Source organism: Manacus candei, unplaced genomic scaffold (genome assembly GCF_025592945.1).
Source record: "Manacus candei isolate 608988 ecotype Guabito, Panama unplaced genomic scaffold, ASM2559294v1 h1tg000078l, whole genome shotgun sequence".
NCBI classification, from domain to species: Eukaryota; Metazoa; Chordata; class Aves; order Passeriformes; family Pipridae; genus Manacus; species Manacus candei.
Window position 1 is genome coordinate 1,631,900 of NW_026138126.1, and position 18,357 is coordinate 1,650,256.

The 18,357-nt window shown below is 57.6% G+C and overlaps 2 protein-coding genes across 3 annotated transcripts; one reads left to right on the forward strand and one right to left on the reverse strand.

The window, feature by feature from the left end:
- Positions 1-590: 590 nt before the first annotated feature.
- SF3A2 (splicing factor 3a subunit 2) lies at positions 591-9,252 on the reverse strand. Of its 2 annotated transcripts, XM_051810743.1 has the most exons (9): positions 9,201-9,252; positions 6,835-7,005; positions 5,930-6,001; positions 5,600-5,646; positions 4,743-4,852; positions 3,912-3,961; positions 3,056-3,196; positions 1,693-1,761; positions 591-1,047 (listed from the first exon to the last, which is right to left on the reverse strand). In XM_051810743.1, the coding sequence occupies exons 2-9, from the start codon at positions 6,958-6,960 to the stop codon at positions 712-714; spliced, it is 951 nt and encodes a 316-aa protein (XP_051666703.1). In that variant the 5' UTR covers positions 6,961-7,005; positions 9,201-9,252; the 3' UTR covers positions 591-711. The 2 variants fall into 2 exon arrangements, with proteins under 2 accessions (XP_051666703.1, XP_051666702.1); XM_051810742.1 differs by lacking the exon at positions 9,201-9,252 and having other exon boundaries at positions 6,835-8,024.
- A 29-nt stretch (positions 9,253-9,281) lies between these two features.
- On the forward strand, positions 9,282-18,290 carry PLEKHJ1 (pleckstrin homology domain containing J1). The gene is made up of 6 exons (XM_051810781.1): positions 9,282-9,695; positions 12,064-12,131; positions 13,093-13,159; positions 14,987-15,077; positions 15,247-15,310; positions 15,754-18,290. The coding sequence occupies exons 1-6, from the start codon at positions 9,602-9,604 to the stop codon at positions 15,835-15,837; spliced, it is 468 nt and encodes a 155-aa protein (XP_051666741.1). The 5' UTR covers positions 9,282-9,601; the 3' UTR covers positions 15,838-18,290.
- Positions 18,291-18,357: the final 67 nt, after the last annotated feature.

Sequence of the window (18,357 nt, forward strand, 5' to 3'; positions counted from 1 at the left end):
GAACAGCTGGAATTCCAGTGCCTAAAGGGGCTCCAGGAGAGCTGGAGAGGGACTTGGGACAAGGGATGGAGGGACAGGACAAGGGGAATGGCTTCCCAGTGCCAGAGGGCAGGGTTAGATGGGATATTGGGAAGGAATTGTTGGCTGTGAGGGTGGGGAGGCCCTGGCACAGGTTGCCCAGAGCAGCTGTGGCTGCCCCATCCCTGGAAGTGTCCAAGGCCAGGCTGGACAGGGCTTGGAGCAACCTGGGCTAGTGGAAGGTGTCTCTAAAGACTTAATATCAGTAATAGGAGCCTTTCCATGGCCCCTCTCAGGGAATGAACTCCATGAAGGGCTTTGGTTGAATAAAAACTGATTAATGGGGGTAATTAATGAGACACTCGTCAGGGTGATACCTCAGGCCAACACCGCTGAGGTTGATGGAGATGTCCAGTCAGGAAAGGGGGTGCCCTGAGATTCCCTCTCTTTTGCCTCCTCTTTGGAGGATTTCCAAAATATCAGCAGACTGGGAATGTTTTCTGTCTCTAAGGGTTAAAGAACGTGAACCCACGGCAGCGTTTTTACCCAAACCACAGGAAAAAGAGAGGAAGGAAAATGGAAAAGCTTTTAATGAACCTACAGGATTCAGATTCATACAAAACTGAGCTGTTCCCTGAACGGGGTGTGATCTGAGGACAGAAAGGGACAAATCCAGTGGGACCAGGAGGGGCCTCAGTTGGAGGGGGGTGGGGGGGGGATGGTGCCCGGCCCCTCTGTGGGGAGCGGCGGCCGCATCATGGGGGGCAGAGGGGCAGGGGGGGGCACCCCAGGGGCTGGGGGCAGCTGGGGTGGCACTGGGGGGGGTGGCACCGGCCCCGAGGGGGGCATGGGGGGCAAGGTCATGCCCCCAGGGGGAGGGGGGGGGCATAGAGTCGGGCAGGGGGGGGCCGGGGGGGGCAGCCCGTTCATCAGGGGAGGGGGCGGCGGCCGCTTCACCGTCGGGGGGCCCGGGGGCAGGTTGGGGGGAGCTGGGGGCTTCTCCATCTTGAAGTGGAACTGGAGGAAGAACTGGGGAGGGGAGGGAAGCAAAGAGAAGGGAACAATTAATTGTGGAATTGTAGAATCCTGGAACGTCCAGAGCTGGAAGGGATCCACAGGGACCATCCAGTCCAACCCCTGGCCCTGCACACACACCCCAACAACCCCCCCTGTCCCTGAGAGCCACGTCCCCAAGGGCCACATCCACATGTTGTTTGAACACTCCCAGGGATGGTGATTCCACCACTGCCCTGGGCAGCCCCTTCCAGTGCCTGACAACCCTTTGCATGAAGAAACTTTTCCCAATATCCAATTTAAACCTCCCCTGGCACAACTTGGGGTCGTTCCCTCTCCTCCTGTCCCTTGTTCCCTGGCAGCAGAGCCGACCCCCCCCAGCTCCCCCCTCCTGTCAGGGGGTTGCAGAGCCAGAAGGTCCCCCCTGAGCCTCCTTTGCTCCAGACATTCCTGCCCCATCCTGCTGCTGCTGCCGACAACAACAACCTCCCTGGGCAAATCCTCACCCAGATCACACACGGGCAGACCTGTCTGTCAGGAGCTCTCAGTGCACAGCACTGAGGGAATGAAGATCTCACCATCAGACCAGCAGGGACAGCACTGGTGTCACTGCCCTGCTCTCTGCCCTCCCTAACCCTCACCACAGACAGTCCCAGTTACCTGTTTGGTTTCCCTGTTCCAGTGGGTCCAAAACTTCCCTTCTGCTTTGTCGATCTCCCTGCTTGGCACCTGCACCAAAAGAGAACACAGAGCTATTCTTAGCAACCCCAGATTAGCTCAAAGGCCCTTTTTAGCCCCAGAGCCTGGGAGATAAGCACAGTTATTCCAGGCCTTGGTGAGCTGCTCTGTTGTTAGATAGAGGTGGGGGCAGGAAAGAATTAAGTTACTTCCCTATCGGTCAAGGACAACTGAAAACAAAAAACCCTCCCTTAACATCTGCACAGGGGCTGAGGAGGCTCCTGCCTGTGCCAGACGCTGGGAATTCACAGCTCCCCAGAGCTCAGCACAGTCTGGTTTTCAGGCCAGAGTCCTCCAGTAACTCTCACTAGGGCTTAATGACTTCCAGCCATTCCTGACCCCCTTCCTGCTCCATTAACCCATGGAGGTTGGAACAGAAACCGGGGCGTTCACTGGGAATTAACCACAGAATCACGGGATCAACCAGGTTGGAAAAGACCTCTGAGATCATGGAGTCCAACCCATGACCCAACACCACCTCGTCACCCAGCCCATGGCACTGATGCCATGTCCAGTCTGTCCTTAAACACCTCCAGGGATGGGGACTCCACCCCCTCCCTGGGCAGCCCCTTCCAGTGGCTGATTCCTCTCTCTGAGAAGAATTTCTTCCTGATGTCCAACCTAAACCTCCCCTGGCACAGCTAAAGGCTGTGCCCTCTTGTCCTACTGCTGCTTCCTGGGAGAGGAGACCAACTCCCCCCGGCTCCTCCCTCCTGTCAGGGAGCTGTAGAGAGTGAGAAGGTCCCCCCTGAGCCTCCTCTTCTCCAGGCTGAGCCCCCCCAGCTCCCTCAGCCTCTCCTCACAGCACTTGTGCTCCAGACCCTTCCCCAGCCTCATTGCCCTTCTCTGGAACTGCTCCAGCCCCTCCATGGCCTTCCCAAACTGAGGGGCCCAGAGCTGGCCACAGCATTGGAGTGCTCCTCACCAGGGCCGAGTCCAGGGGCAGAATCACTTCCCTGCTCCTGCTGCCCACACTATTCCCGATCCAGGCCAGGATGCCATTGGCCTTCTTGGCCACCTGGCTCATGTCCAGCTGCTGTCCCTTTCTCTCCAGCCACTCTGTCCCCAGCCCATGGGGCTGCAGGGGGTTGTGGCCAAAGTGCAGGACCTGGGACTTGGCCTTCTTGAACCTCGTCCTGGTGGATCCTTCCCATCTCTCCAGCCTCTCCAGGTCCCTCTGCAGAGCCCTCCTGCCCTCCAGCAGATCAACACTCCCCCCCAGCTTGGTGTCATCTGCAAATTCGCTTGGAAATACGTGGGCAGAGAGGGCAGTGTGCCAGGTTACCTTGAAGGCGATGGTCTCGTAGGGCTCGGCTGCCATGAGCAGGTACTGCCAGCGCCGGTCGGGGGGCTCGATGCGCTGCTCGTAGGCCGACATGAACCGGTGCCGGGGCATGATGCTCTCGGCAATCTCGGGGTAATCGATCTGGGGGGACAGGGCACTGTGAGAAACATCCCCCTGGCACCCCCAGCACCAAACACAGCCCTCGAGGTGGGCATGTGGAGAGCAGTTCCCAAGAAACACCGCAGGGAACAGGCTGGGATCCCGGCGGGTTCGGGTTGGGAGGGACTGTAAACAACTCAAATGGAAAGAGGGGAAATGAAGAGGAAATTGTTCCCTGTGAGGGTCTGGCACAGGTCACCCAGAGAAACTGTGGCTGCCCCAGCCCTGGAAGTGTCCAAGGCCAGGCTGGACAGAGCTTGGAGCAGCCTGGGACAGTGAAAGGTGTCCCTGCCCATGATCAGAGAATCACGGCTGGGTTAGTAAGGGCCATTCAGTGGGAACTGATTGCCACCCCATCCCTGGAAGTGTCCAAGGCCAGGTTGGAGCCAGGAGTAACCTGACCTAATGGAAGGTGGCTCTGCCCATGACAGGGGTTGGAACTGGATGATCTTTAAAGCCCCTTCCAACCCAAACCATTCCCTGATTCTGTGATCATCTCGTTCCAACTCCTGCCCCTTCCACTACCCAGCTTGACAGCTGTGCTCAGGGATTTGTTCAACACAGTCAGCTGTAAAAACTAGGAAGGTAAGGACTTTTATTATTATTATTTATTTCACGAATCCAGCAAGGATCTGCTCACTCAGCAGCAGTTTTACTTGGATAACTCTGACACTGAGAATTTTCACCCTGCCCTTACCTGGAAGAGAAGGCTCTGCTGGCCTGTTTCAGGGTCTCTCTGTTTGGTCACTGTAAGGAAAATAGGGAAGCTGAGAACATCCCACAGCAGGGTTGGAGCATCATTATTCTGCCCCAGGAAACAAAGCTTCCAACAACAAAACATTACAAGATTCTTCTCCCATTTATCAAACAAAATGTCACATTTTCTTTATCCAAAGCTACAGCTGTGAGGGTGGTGAGGCCCTGGCACAGGTTGCCCAGAGCAGCTGTGGCTGCCCCATCCCTGGAAATGTCCAAGGCCAGGTTGGACGGGGCTGGGAGCAACCTGGGCTGGTGGAAGGTGTCCCTGCCCATGGCAGGGGGTTGGAATGGGATGGGCATTAAGGTCCCTTCCAACCCAAACCATCCTGGGATCCTGTGAGGCTACTGTATCCAGCTTTGGGGGCCTCATGACAAGAAGGATAGTGAGGGGCTGGAGCGTGTGCAGGGAAGGGAACGGAGCTGGGAAGGGGCTGGAGCAGCAGGAGCAGCTGAGGGAGCTGGGGGGGCTCAGCCTGGAGCAAAGGAGGCTCAGGGGGGACCTTCTGGCTCTGCAACCCCCTGACAGGAGGGGGGAGCTGGGGGGGGTTGGCTCTGCTGCCAGGGAACAAGGGACAGGAGGAGAGGGAATGGCCCCAAGTTGTCCCAGGAGAAGTTTAGGTTGGATACAGGCAATTCAAACAATAAAGTATCCCAGGAGAGAGCCCAGCTCTCATTCATGGGCAGAGCTGCTAAAAAGGCTAATTAACAATTCACATCCCAGCACTGCAGGTGCTGCCCACGGGCACCTCCCGGGCACCCCCCGACCCACCTTTGTAACCTGGGCGCCCAATTTTCACAAATTTCTTCACTTCCACTTTGACCTTCTCTGGGGCAGGTTGGGCAGGGGCTTCCTTGGCTTCCTTGGCAGCTCGCCGGGCCCTGGGCAGGAATTTCAAAATGGAAGGGTTATTACCTGCACTTGCTTCCAAAGGAATCATGCCTGGAAAACCTACTTCCCTTCCCCAGTGTATCCATCCTTCCCCTCCCCAAAGGCTGTCACTCAATTCCCCACCCCGAGATGATCTTGGTGCATTTGAGAAGACTTAATTCTTGACATTAAAGAGAACAAACCCCACAGCTAAAGCAAAGTAAACTGGATTCCTTAAAATAAAACTTATAAACTTCTCCCAACCTGTATTGACAAATGCAGATCACAGAATCCTGGAATATCCCGAGTTGGAAGGGAGCCACAGGGATCATCCAGTCCAACCCCTGGCCCTGCACAGACACCCCAACAATCCCACCCTGTCCCTCAGAGCGTTGTCCAAACGCCCCCTGAGCTCTGGCAGGCAGAGCTCTTTTTACTAGACTCAGAAAATTTGCTTTTAAAACTCTTTCTCCCTTTTCCTTCAGAAATTCCACAACTGGGTTTGAACTTTTGAGCTTGAAATTGAGATTTTCAGCCTCATTTTTGGAGCAGATCCAGGCTGAACCTCCTGGCTGGTGCCAGGCTGCTCAGCAGGAATCACAGAACATTCAGGACCTGTGTGCTGTTGTGTAACACAGTTAAGGGTTGACAGATGAACACAATCATCATTTTAATGGGGTTAAAGGTTCATAGATGAACACAATCATCATTTTAAAGTGCTCCAGTAATGAATAAAGTTATGGTAGAGAATGACTTACAAATTGGTCTGATGCTTCTTCCCCTGTGTATGTGCTAAGTAACTCCCCTGAAATAAAAACCAAGGTAGAAGAAAGTTAAATGAAGGCAGGACTGAAAGATTCTTGTCTCAGAGAGGCTGTGTCTCACACTGACAAGGGTGTTTGCACCCTCAGCACAGAGGATTCTCACTGAGAGCACACTGCTCTCAACTGCTCAGCTGTCAGGTTTAACACACGAGGCTCTGCCCACCCCTCATCTCTCAGCAGTCACAGCCCAGGTTCTGGCACCTGAAGGTACTGTTATCCCAAAATTCCTGCTGCTGGGATCAGGCCAGGCAGGTGCTCCCTCACCTCGTTGTTATGCAGTGTCAGGCAGAGCTTGCACTCGTAGGAGCCCAAGTGATTTTTCATAAAATAGGGGTCCTGGGAAGAGAATGATTGACAAGTTACAAGGAAAATCCATGGCAAAGCAACAGGATAACCAAAATACTGCAGAGTTCTGCACAGGAAGAACTGGTCAGGTGCTGCCCAGGCTCCCCAGGGCAGTGGGCACGGCCCCAAGGCTGCCAGAGCTCCAGGAGGGTTTGGACAACGCTCTGAGGGACGGGGGGGATTGTTGGGGTGTCTGTGCAGGGCCAGGGGTTGGATGATCCTCGTGGGGCCCTTCCAACTCTGGTTATTTTATGGTTCTATGATTCCAGAACTGAGTTCAGAATTTAAATCAACATAACAGAGCTTTAGGATGATGGAAACAGAGAGACTCAACAGCAGCTCTGGGCACCAGTGCCAGAGTTCCCAACTGCACCGAGAAATGGCAAAGTACAAACTGGTCCTGAGGAGACAGGAAATAACTTGAATACAAAGTGCTGGCACCTCCCTGTCAGCCCCATCCCAAACGTTCCTCATTCAAACCCCACATTCCCAGAGACACAAGTATTTAAACTCCATCCACCACTCAGAGAAGAGAAGGCTCCAGGGAGACCTAGGAGCCCCTTCCAGGGCCTAAAGAGGCTCCAGGAGAGCTGGAGAGGGATTTGGGACAAGGGATGAAGGGACAGGACAAGGGGAATGGCTTCCCAGTGCCAGAGGGCAGGGTGAGATGGGATATTGGGAAGGAATTCTTGGTTGTGAGGGTGGGGAGGCCCTGGCACAGGTTGCCCAGAGCAGCTGTGGCTGCCCCTGGATCCCTGGAAGTGTCCAAGGCCAGGTTGGATGGGGCTTGGAGCACCCTGGGCCGGTGGCAGGGGTGTCCCCACCTTGTTGATGTCGATGGTCTCCAGGGCCAGCTGCCGCAGCCGCTCCCGCCGGTCCCGGTTGCTCTCCGAGGCCGAGGCGACGCCGCCGCTGCCCGTCTTCCCTCCAGGGCGGTGCTGGAAATCCATGGTGGGGAATTCTGGGCTTCAGCCCCCTCTGGAGAAAGAGAGAGTCTGCACAAAAGGAGGAGAAGCATTGTGAGTGGTAACTGGACCTGAGGTCACAGAGTGTTCAGCCCCGTCAGTGAGGACACGGGATGAGAACCCCAAAGATGCCCTGGGAACATGCTATGGGATGAGATTCCACATGGAGAGGGTCTGGCACCACCCACTCAGGAAACACAAGTAAAATGATCCAGAAAAACAACCCCCAGAGCCCTTTCCATCTCCTCAGACACTTCCACACACAGACACATCCCCCCAAAAAGGAGCCTCCCACCCTCACCTGATGGCACAAACAGCCCCAGAACCTCCCCCCTCTCTACCAAGGTTTGGGGCTCCTCCACCAGCCCCCCAAAGCTCCAGAGCCTCCCCCACACAGCAAAAACCCCCTGAGAGGGTCAGAGCCCCCCACGTCCCCCAGTAGGGTCACGGACTCTGTGCAGTGTCCCCAACCCCCAGGTGAGGTCCTGGAGTGCCCCCTGCCCTCAGTAAGGCCAGAGCCCCCCCACACCTCCCACACCACAGAGTGGTCTGCTCAAACACCCCCAATGCCCTCAGCAGGGCCAAAGCCCCCCAAACATGCCCAGCCCCTTAGCAAGGGTCAAATCCTTCCCATCAGACACCCCTCAGCCCCTCAGGAAGGATCGGTCTCCCCTCACACACCTCCTGCCCCTCAGCAATGGTCAAAGCCCCCCATCAAGCACCCCCCAACACCCCAACAAGGGTCAAAGGACCCCTCAAACACACCCCAGCAAACATCAAAGCACCAAAAACACCTCAGTCCCCTAGAAACAGTGAAAACCTCCCCTCAAAACACTCCCAGGCCCTCAGTGAGGATCAAGGCCCCCAAACATCCCCAGCAAGGGTCAACCCCATAAACGTGCCCCCCAACACCTCAGCAGCTGTTAAAGGCACCCTCAAACACTCCCCAATGCCTCAGCAAGGGCGAAAGCCCCCCCAGATACCCACCAACTCCTCAGCGAGGATCAAGCCCCCTCAAGCACCCCCAGTAAGGGTCAAACCCACCCCTCAAACACCTCCCAACACCTCCCCAAGGGTCACTTCCCCCACATCCCCCCCCAACCCCTCACCAAGGATCAGCCCCCCCAAACATTCCCAACAAGGGCAACTCCAACCCCCCCACACACCACACACCCCAGTGAAGATCAAACCCCCTCAAACCCCTCCACGTCCGAAGCAAGAACGACACCCTCAAATACCCCTCACCAAGGATCAGCCCCCCCAAACATCCCCCAACCCCCCAGCGAGGATCAGCCCCCCCCAAATACCCCCAGCAAGGGCAACCTCAACCCTCCAAACACCCCAAGCACCCCCACTCCTTTAGTGAGGGCCAAAGTCCCCCAAACACCCCCAGTAGATCACCAAGGGTCATCCCCCCTCTCCAAACACCCCCAGCCCTTCAGCAAGGACCAGCCCTCCCCAACACCCCCCAACCCTTCAGAAAGTACAGAACCCCCCAATGCCCCCCACACCTCACCAAGGGTCACTCCCCTCAGGAACCTCCAGATCCCCTCAGAACCCCCCAAGTCCTCTCAGGACCTTCCAGATCCCCTCACAACCCCCTAAATCCCCTCAGGACCCCCTTCACCCCCTCACGATCCCCCAGGTCCCCTCATGACCCCTCTCACCCCCTCAGGATCTCCCAAATCCCCTCAGAACCCCCCAGGTCGCCTCAGAATGCCCCAAATCCCCTCACAAACCCCCCAGATCCCCTCAGGAACCCCCCCATGTCCCCCAGGACCTGCTAAATCCCCTCACGACCCCCTAAATCCCCTCAGGATCCCCCAAGTCCCCTCAGAACCCCCCTGGATCCCCTCAAAACTGCCTCAGGACTCCCTAAATCCTCTCAGGATCCCCCAAGTCCCTTCAGGACCCCTCAGATCCACTGAGGACCCCTAAAATCCCCTCAGTTCCCCCCAAATCCCCTGAGGACCCTCTAGGATCCGCTAAATCCCCTCATAAATCCCTTCAGGATGTCCCAAGTCCCCTCAGCCCCCCTAGATCCCCTCAAGACTCCCCGAACTCCCTCAGAACCCCCCAGATCCCTCCAGTTCCCCCTAGATCCCCGGAGGACTCCCCAGGACCCGCCAAAACCCCTCATAAACCCCCTAAATCCCTTCGCGACCCCCCAGATTCCCTCAGTTCCCCCCGGACCCCCTCAGTTCCCCCCAGATCCCCTCACAAACCCCGGCCCGTCCCGGCTCGCGCGGCCCCGCGCCCGCCCCCTCTCCCCGCGCGCCTGCGCGTTCCCGCCGCGAGCCCTTCCGGGAGCGCGCGAGCGCTTCCCGGGCACCGCCCGGGCCCTGCCGGGAACGCCGGGAGCGGCGGGAACGCTGAGGGCAGCGGGATCGGAGGGAACGGCGGGAGCGGAGAGAACGGCGGGATCGGAAGGAACGGCGGGATCGGAAGGAACGGCGGGATCGGAAGGAACGGCGGGAACGCTGGGGGCAGCGGGATCGGAAGGAACGGCGGGATCGGAAAGAACGGCGGGATCGGCAGGAGCGGCGGGATCGGCGGGATCGACGGGAACACTGGGATCAGCGGGCTCGGAGGGAACAGCGGGCTCGGCGGGCCGGGGGCTCCGGCCATGCGCTACAACGAGCGCGAGCTGCTGTCCCTGGCCCGGCAGCCCGCGGAGAAGGCGGCCGAGATCCGCATGAGCGTGCCCAAGAAGGGCAGCGGTGAGCGGGCGCGGAGGGAGGCACGGCGCGGTCCCGGAGCGGGATCGGGGGTGGGGAGCGCCCGGGAGAGCTGGGTGGTGTTGGGGGTACTGGGAATCCGGGCTGGGAAACTGGGGGCAGGAGCAGGGCAGGAACTGGGAACGGGGAGGGCGGATAGGAGTGGCTGTGTTGGGTGGGCAGGACTGGGGGGATTGGGAATGGACTGGGAAACCGGGATTAGGATCAGGGCGGGACTGAGAGTGAGGAGGGGGAGTTAGGATTGGCTGTGTTGGGTGGGCAGGACTGGGGGGATTGGAGAATTGTGACTGGGAAAGTGGGGATATGACCCGGTCAGGACTGGGAGAGCTGGGACAGGATTGACTGTGTTGGGTGGGCAGGATTGGGGGTACTGCGGAATAAGGACAGGGAAACTGGGAGTAGGAGCAGGGCAGGACTGGGAGAACTGGGCAGGAACTGGGGTTAGGACTGGCTGGGTTGGGTGGGCAGCACTGGGGGGACTGGGAACGGACTGGGAGGACTGGGAAGCACTGGGTGGGGAGAGGGGTTGGACTGTGCTGGGTGGGCAGGACTGGGGGTACTGGAGAATCACGAGTGGGAAACTGGGGGTAGGACCAGGGCAGGACTGGGAGAACTGGCAGGATTGGGATGGGCAGGTGAAAGGGGGGCAGGACTGGGGGTCCCCAACTGGAGAATCCGGGCTGGAGTTGCTCAGGGATGGGGCTGGAGAGGAACTGGGAGAACTGGATGCTTTGGGGATGCTCGAGAATCGGGACTGGGAAACTGGGAGTAGGAGCAGAGCAGGACTGGGAGAACTGGGCAGGAACTGGGGTTAGGACTATGTTGGGTGGGCAGGATTGGAGGCACTGGAGGATTAGGGCTGGGAAAGTGGAGGCTGGACATGGGAAGGATTGGGAGCACTGGGTGGAGAGGTACTGGGAGAACTGGGTGCCCTGGAGAGGCAGGATTGAGGGTACTGGGGAATCAGGACTGGGAAACTGCCAGTAGGACCAGGGTAGGACTGGGAGAACTGGCAGGATTGGAGGGGGGTGGCAGGTGGAGGTGGGGCAGGACTGGGGGTACCTGGGGATCCCCCACTGGAGAATCAGAACCTCCCCAGATCCCCTCAAGACCCCCCAGACCACCTCAGTTGTGGGGTTGTGGGGGACAGGGCTGGACTGGAGGAGAGGGACTGGGAGAACTGGGTGGCCTGGGGGTGCAGGACTGGAGGTACTGGATAATCAGGACAGCACTTGGAGTACTGGGTGAGGAGGGACTGGGAGAACTGTGTGCCCTGGGCAGGAGGACTGGGGGTACTGGAGAATCCAGGCTGGGAAAGTGGGCGAAGGTCTGGGAGAACTGGGCAGGAACTGGGGAGTTAGGACTGGCTGTGTTGGGTGGGCAGCACTGGGGCTTACTGGGAGGACTGTAGAGCACAGGTGGTGGGATCCAGTGTGGGACTGGAGGGAGGTTCTGGGGCTGGGCTGGAGCAATGGGATGTACTGGGGACAGCGAGGCCTGGAGAGGCTCTTCCCTGAAATCTCCCAGCAAATTCCCTCTCAGGCCAGCACTGGAGTGTGAAGACCCTCCCTTGTCCTGGGCCTTCCTTCCCCCAGGATCTGCTGGATTTTGTCCCTCAGAGGTGACATCTGTGCTGGGGCTCCTGGGATTTGGAGCTCTCCCAGGGATTTGGAGCTCTCCCAGGGATTTGGAGCTCTCCCAGGGATTTGGAGCTCTCCCTGGGATTTGGAGCTCTCCCAGGGATTTGGAGCTCTCCCAGGCCGTGTCAGTGGGCTCTGCCTGCCCTGGAGCCACTGGAGAAGCTGCTCATGACTTTGTCACCCTGAGGCTGTTCATGACTTTGTCATCCTGAGGCTCCTGTTTGCAGGAGCAGCCTCAGGGTGGGTGCAGGGTGTGCCAGTGGTTGATGGGATCTGTGCCATGCTGGGCACTGGCAGGGCTGGAAGGGGCTTCCCTCTGCCCCCTCTCTGTCCCAGCTGCCTCAGCACTTCCTTTTTCTTTATTTTTATTTTTAATTTTTATTTTTTATTTTTATTTTATTTTATTTTTATTTTATTTTTATTTCTAATCTTATTTCTATTTTTTATTTTATATTTTCTATTTTTATTTTCATTTTTTATTTTTATTTTATATTATAATTTTATATTTTTATTTTACTTTTATTTTTATTTTATTTTTATTTTGTTTTTATTTATATATTTTTAATTTTAATTTTTTATTTTGTTTTTATTCTTTATTTGTGTTTATTTTATTTTTATTTCTATTTCTGTTTTATTTTTATTTTGTTTTATTTCTATTTTTGTTTTATTTTATTTTATTTTACTTTATTTTAATTGACCTGTCCTTGCAGTGCTGAAGAAGCGCCTGGTGAAGCTCGTGGTGAACTTTCTCTTCTACTTCAGGACAGACGAGGCCGAGGTATGGAATGTGCTCCTGGGTGGGGTTTGCTTCCATCCCTCTTCCTTCTTTTTCCTGTGGATTGGTTGTGTGGCTGGGAGAACGTGTCCACCTTTCCTTTCCATCAGCTCAGCAGGGCTGCAGGAGAGCTGGAGAGGGCCCTGGGACAAGGGATGGAGGGCCAGGCCCCAGGGAATGGCTTCCCACTGACACAGGGCAGGGAGAGATGGGAGACTGGGAAGGAATTCTTCCCTGGGAGGGTGAGGAGGAGCTGGGATGGAATTCCCAGAGCAGCTGTGGCTGCCCCATCCCTGGGAGTGTCCAAGGCCAGGTTGGATCAAAGGAGCACCCTGGGCTGGTGGGAAGTGTCCCTGCCCATGGCAGGGGTGGGACTGGATGGGCTCTGAGGTCCTTCCAGCCCAAATGTTCCATGGAATGCTCAGTAAAGGAGGTTTCCAGGCCCTTCCCTGCTTCCTGATTTGCATCTCTTTGTGTCCCTTGGACAAGAATTCCCAGGGGGTTGCTCCTGTTCCAGGCCATGTCACCCCCTGTCCCTGCTTAGCACGGTGTCTGTGTGTCCCTCCAGTGTCTGTGTGTCCCTCCGGAGCTGTTCCAGCTCCTCACATCCCCCTCCAGCCCTGCCCCGGCACAGGGGGGCTTGTTGTGTGTCCCAGGAACAGTTCAGTTGTGTCTCAGTTACTGGGCAAGGAAGTTCTTTGCTGCCTTCACACCCCAGAAACGAGCAGTGAAGGCCAGGCTGACTCTGAGCCCGTGGAGGTGATTAACACCTAATTAACACAAGCACTGGAGGCACAGCAGCAGCACAAAAAGGTGATTAAAGGGTTGTGGAACATCCTTGTCAGACCAAATCATTGCAGAGTAGCACCAGGGTGTCAAACTTGCCTAAAAGGCTCCAAGGACACGCTGTGGGTTCAGTGCTGGGGGCACTGTGGGTTAAACCCTCTCTCCATGTGTTTTCCAGCCCATTGGAGCTCTGCTGCTGGAGCACTGCAGGATCACCAAAGAGGAGGAGAACGTCTTCTCCATCAGTGAGTGCTGCCTGGGCACCATCCCTGGGCCTTTCCCCTGGGGCAGAGGGAAGGGAGGTGTTTTGCTGCTCAGTTCCTGCTGCTGTGGTGGCAGTGGGGTCAGCTCAGCCCTGCCCTCCTCTGTGGGGTCAGTGCCCTTCACCCTTCCCCTCCTCTGTGGGGTCAGTGCCCCTCACCCTTCCCCTCCTCTGTGGGGTCAGTGCCCCTCACCCTTCCCCTCCTCTGTGGGGTCAGTGCCCCTCACCCTTCCCCTCCTCTGTGGGGTCAGTGCCCCTCACCCTTCCCCTCCTCTGTGGGGTCAGTGCCCCTCACCCTTCCCCTCCTCTGTGGGGTCAGTGCCCCTCACCCTTCCCCTCCTCTGTGGGGTCAGTGCCCCTCACCCTTCCCCTCCTCTGTGGGGTCAGTGCCCCTCAAGTGGGGTTTGGTCTCTTCTCCCAGGGAACAAGAGGAAACAGCCTCAAGTTGTGCCAGGGGAGGTTTAGGTGGAATATTAGGGAAAATTTCTTCCTGGAAAGGGTGTTCAGGCTGCCCAGGGCAGTGGTGGAGCCACCATCCCTGGAAGTGTCCAAAACCCATGTGAATGTGGCACCTGAGGACGTGGTTTTGTGGTGCACACAGTGGTGCTGAGTTGATGGTTGGACTTGATGATCTTAAAGATCCTTTCCAACCTTAGCAATTCCATGATTCTATCCCTCAGCTGCCAGCTGTTCCTCCCTGTGCCACATGCCCTTCTGAGCACAGGGCCACTCCAGGGACCCTCCACGGCTGGAGCAGTGGGGGCTTTGCACGTGCAGAGCAGCCAGAAATCCCTCCTGGGGGGAGTTTTGTGACAGATCTCTGCTGTGCTGCTGCCTTTTGTCCAACCCCCCCAGTGGGCTCAGATGAAGCCTCCAGGGGCTGCTCCAGCCCCTGCTCCAGCCCCTGCTCCAGCCCCTGCTCCAGCCCCTGCTCCAGCCCCTGCTCCTGCCCCTGCTCCTGCCCCTGCTCCAGCCCCTGCTCCTGCCCTGTCCTTGTGGCGATACCGCGGCTCCAGCTGCATCCGTGTCCCCGGGAGGGCCTTTCATCCCACACGTGCTGACAACAACAGGATGTTCCTCCAAGGCCGTCCCTGTATCTCTTGGCCTGGCTGCAGGGCACAGCTGTGTCTCCTCCTGGTGCTCCCCCTGCCCCACAGGGCCCCCGAGCAGCCCCAGCACACCAGTCCTGCTGAGTCGGGGGGTTTGGGGCTGTCTGTGGGGAGGATTCCCGAGGGAGGGAAGGGTTAAACCCCCCAGCAGCCATGTGGGGCTGGGGCTGTGCCACGCTTGGTGCAGCCTGACCCCCGAGGGTCTGTGCAGGGCAGAGCTCTGGGCTCAGGGATTGCTGAGATTCCTGGTTCTGTCCTGTACAGGACTGGAGTTGCACAGGGATTTGCATGGCACCACATTCCCAAAAGCCTCCAGCAAAGGCAGCCCAGGGCCCTCTCCCAGTGCAGTTCAACTCCTCAGGGGCTGCTCTGTGCCTGCATCCCAGGCCCTTCCTCAGGGCTGTTTTTCTCTTTGATTTAAATCCCTCCCAAGGAGCCTCAGGGAGTTCCAGTCCCAGATCTGCTTCAATTCAATTGCTCCCATTTGGGAAGTTGCTCTTCCCGAGGTCTTTGGCTGCTGGAAGCTGACAGATGTCCCAGGCAGCTGCTCCAGGGCAGCCAGAGCGGGGAGGGAACAGGAGAGGGTCCAGGGCTGGGGTTCCCAACTCGCTCCCAGCTCATCCTCATTAACAGAGGTGCTAATTGAGCCTGGCAGGGGAGCACGGGCTGCTCCCCTCGAGCCTTTTCCTTGTTCCTGGCAGGTTTCATCGAGGAGCCAGAGAGGAAATACTACTTCGAGTGTGCCAGTGAGGAGCAGTGCCAGGAGTGGGTCGAGGCCCTCAAACGAGCCAGGTGGGAAGAGCCATCGGAGCGAGGCTGTGCTGGGAGCTCCGGGCTCAGCCTGGGGGAACCCGGGAGCACAGGGCTTGTCCCTCCCAAACCAGCTTCCCCCAGCCCTAAATAGCATCTGAAACTTGCCCACATCCTCCCGTGCTCAGCAGGGTCTGCTCCTGTCTTGCAGCTACGAGTTCCTGAGGAGGAGCCTGATCTTCTACCGGAATGAGATCCAGAAGATGACAGGGAAGGTGAGTGAGGCCCTCGGGGTCAGGTGGTGACTGATGGGTTTGGACAGGAGCTGGGGACTGTGGGTGTTGCTGCCAGTCCTGCACAGGCTGTTTGATCTGGAAGGAGATCCCAGATTCCATGGGGAGCCATGGGGAACCTTCCTGTGCTTGCTCGGACCCTCGGACACACACACTGCCATGCTGGGGGTCCAAGGACTGGAGCTGGACAGGCCTGCCTGGACTCCCAGCAGGTCTCTGGAAAGTTCACCCCCAGCCTTGGCCAGATCTGTGGGTGGAGATGCTGCTCCCACCCTGCCAGGCCCCTCGGAGCATCCCTGCTCCAGTGACTCCCTGTGCCCACAGCCCCTGGTCACCTGCTGTGTCCTGTGTCCTCCCAGGGGCTGCTGGACTTCCTGCACCCCTTTGTCTGCCTCTCACTGCTGCCTCCCTGTGCTCTCCTGCAGGACCCCCTGGAGCAGTACGGGATCTCGGAGGAAGCCCGTTTCCAGCTGGGAAAACGCCAGCAGGAATTCCCTCACCTGGGCTGAACTGGCTCCTGAGTCCTGAGCAGGCTCCCCAGGGCCACCCCAACCCCTGGGAAGGACAGCAGAGCCCCACAGTGACCAAGGGACTCTTTTATTTATTACCTAAATCATTTTTTATTCTTTTTTTTTTAAAGGGAATTCCTTGTACATTCCCACTTTCCCAGCTGTGGAGGCTGAACTGCTCCCTTGGGGTGGGAGCAGAACCCTCTGGCCCCTGGGGTGAGCAGAGGCAGGGGCTGACAGAGCTCCCAGCACCCAATGTCCTCCAGGGCCTGGAGCTGCTGGAGCTCCAGCCCTTCTCCTGCTCCTCCCTGTCCCTCTCCTGAAGGAGCTGCAGCTTTCCTGGCTCAGGATCTTCCCTCAATCTCCAGGGAGCCCTTGGGGCTGTAAGAGGATGCTGTGATCACATCTCTGTGCTCCAGGGTTAACCCCCTCCTGTCCTGCCCTCTTCTGCTCCTGCAGAGCCATTCTGGGGAGCTGAGCTGGTGAGCAGGGAGGACTGGGAATGCTCCCAGTAACACTGGGAATGCTCAGCCACAGCTCCAGCTGCCAGGCAGGAGCCATCTGCTCCCCTGTGCCGAGGCAGTAGCTCTGGGCAGCCACTGGCACTTGCCTTTGGGGGTTTTCTTCTCCCTTCCCTGGGCAGGTGTTGTGATTCCTGGGGGCTGGAGGGAGCCTTCACTCCAGCCCAGCCGAGGGAACAAAGGGAACAGTCGGGAACAGGGACGGGGAGGGATCCCTGTGGGCTCCTGCCCCTCTGCAGAGCTGTGGGCTGAGCTCTGATCCAGCTTTCCAGGGAGGAAAGGCAGATGGAGAGGTTGGCAGAGGCAGGAGCTGCTCCCTCTGGCTGCAGGTTTGGGCTGCAGGGGGTGAGTTCAGCTGGGCAGGAACCCTCCAGGCCCTGAGCCAGGGCTGCAGCCTCTCCCCCCTTCGGGAGCATCCAAAGGGACAGACCAAACACTGTGCCAGGGCTGCCAGGGAACCAAGGCTGCCTCCCTGGGGCTCTGGGAAGGAGGAGAGAAGGGTTTAGGAACAACATCCCCACCCCACCAGCCATGGCTGCAGGAAGGAAAACTGCCCAGAGAGGAGAGAGGGAGGGAGGGAGGGAGGGAGGACACTCCCCACACCCAGGGCTGCAGGACACCCACATTCCTCACTGTCACAGCAGCTCCCCTGGGACCAGCCCGGGAAAAACCCCAGGAAAAGCCCCTGGGAGGGTCTCAGGTGAGACTGTCAGAGGGTTGGTAGCAGAAGGAACAGGGAGGGGGCCTGAGCTTTGGGGGCTGCAGCTCTGGGTGTTGTTCCCCTCCAGGGTGGGTGGAGCAGCCTCTGAGCTGGGCTTGAAGGGAAGTTGTGGGTCTTTTCCTCCTTGGCTGAGAATAAATGCCCAAAGAAGAGCTTTAGTGGCCTGGCCTTCCCTCTTTACCTCTCACTGCTGGGTGCCAGGGCAGTGACAGCTGTCACTGAGGCTTTATTTTTAATCTGAAAGCCAAGATTTTTTCCCTTTTTCTTTCCCCAGATCCTCCCTTTCCCTTGAATCAATCTGGGTGCTCCAAAAATCACCAAAATGAGCTGAGGGGCAGCTGCAGGAGGAGCCAGGGCAGGGAGCAGGAGCCAGGGGGCATTTGCAGACAGATGGCAGCTCCAGGGGAAGCAGGCAAGGAGGGATTAAAAGCAGGAACCCACAGGAGCTTGTGCTGGAGGGAATTGGTGTCCTCAGATGGCTTTGAAGTGCATTTTAATCCTCACCAGCTCTGCTTTCCCTCAGTGCAGGGGCACCCCTGGCCTGGAGGGGGGGCATGGCAGCTTTTACTGTGAAAGGTCTGGTCACTGGGGAGAGGATGGATGGGAGGATTCCTGCTTGGCAGTGGGATAACTGGAGCTGGGATGAGCATGGGCTCCCCCCCAGCTCCATCCCACAGCCCCTGCCCTCCAGCTCCAGGGGCAGAACAGCCACATCCAGGCTCAGCTCTGCATCAGTGGATCCTTCCATGTGCAGTTTAACCCAAACCTCGGGAATTCTGCCAAGCTTGGGGCCTTTTTAGCACTCAGAGCTGTGTCCTGGTCCTGGAGCAGGACTGGGCAACCCTTCCCCACTGGCACTGTGCAGGAAAGGGGCATTTCAGGTGCTGTTCTGGGCACAAGAGCAAACCCTGACACTTGCTCAAGAGGCACCAGTGACATTTCTTAAGTGAATGTAAAACAAATGCTGTGAAGAGGTCCAGGGCCCAGGAGCTCAGACCCACACTGGGGCAGGGCTGGCACACGGGCTGGGGTTCAGCATTAAGGGGAGATGGTACTTGTAGACACATCAAAATCTGCATCAGCTGCTGGTGATTTATAGACAATTGTTCATTTTTCACACTTGGAGTTTTGTATTTCAGTCAGAGCTGGGCCCAGGCTCCCCCAGAGCCATTTCTCTGTTGTATGTTGCCAATAAATCTTGGTTTAATCCATGTGCTGCTCAGAGCTGTCCTAAGGCACAGAGCCCTGGCAGGGAGGGGGGGTTTCAGGGCTCTCACC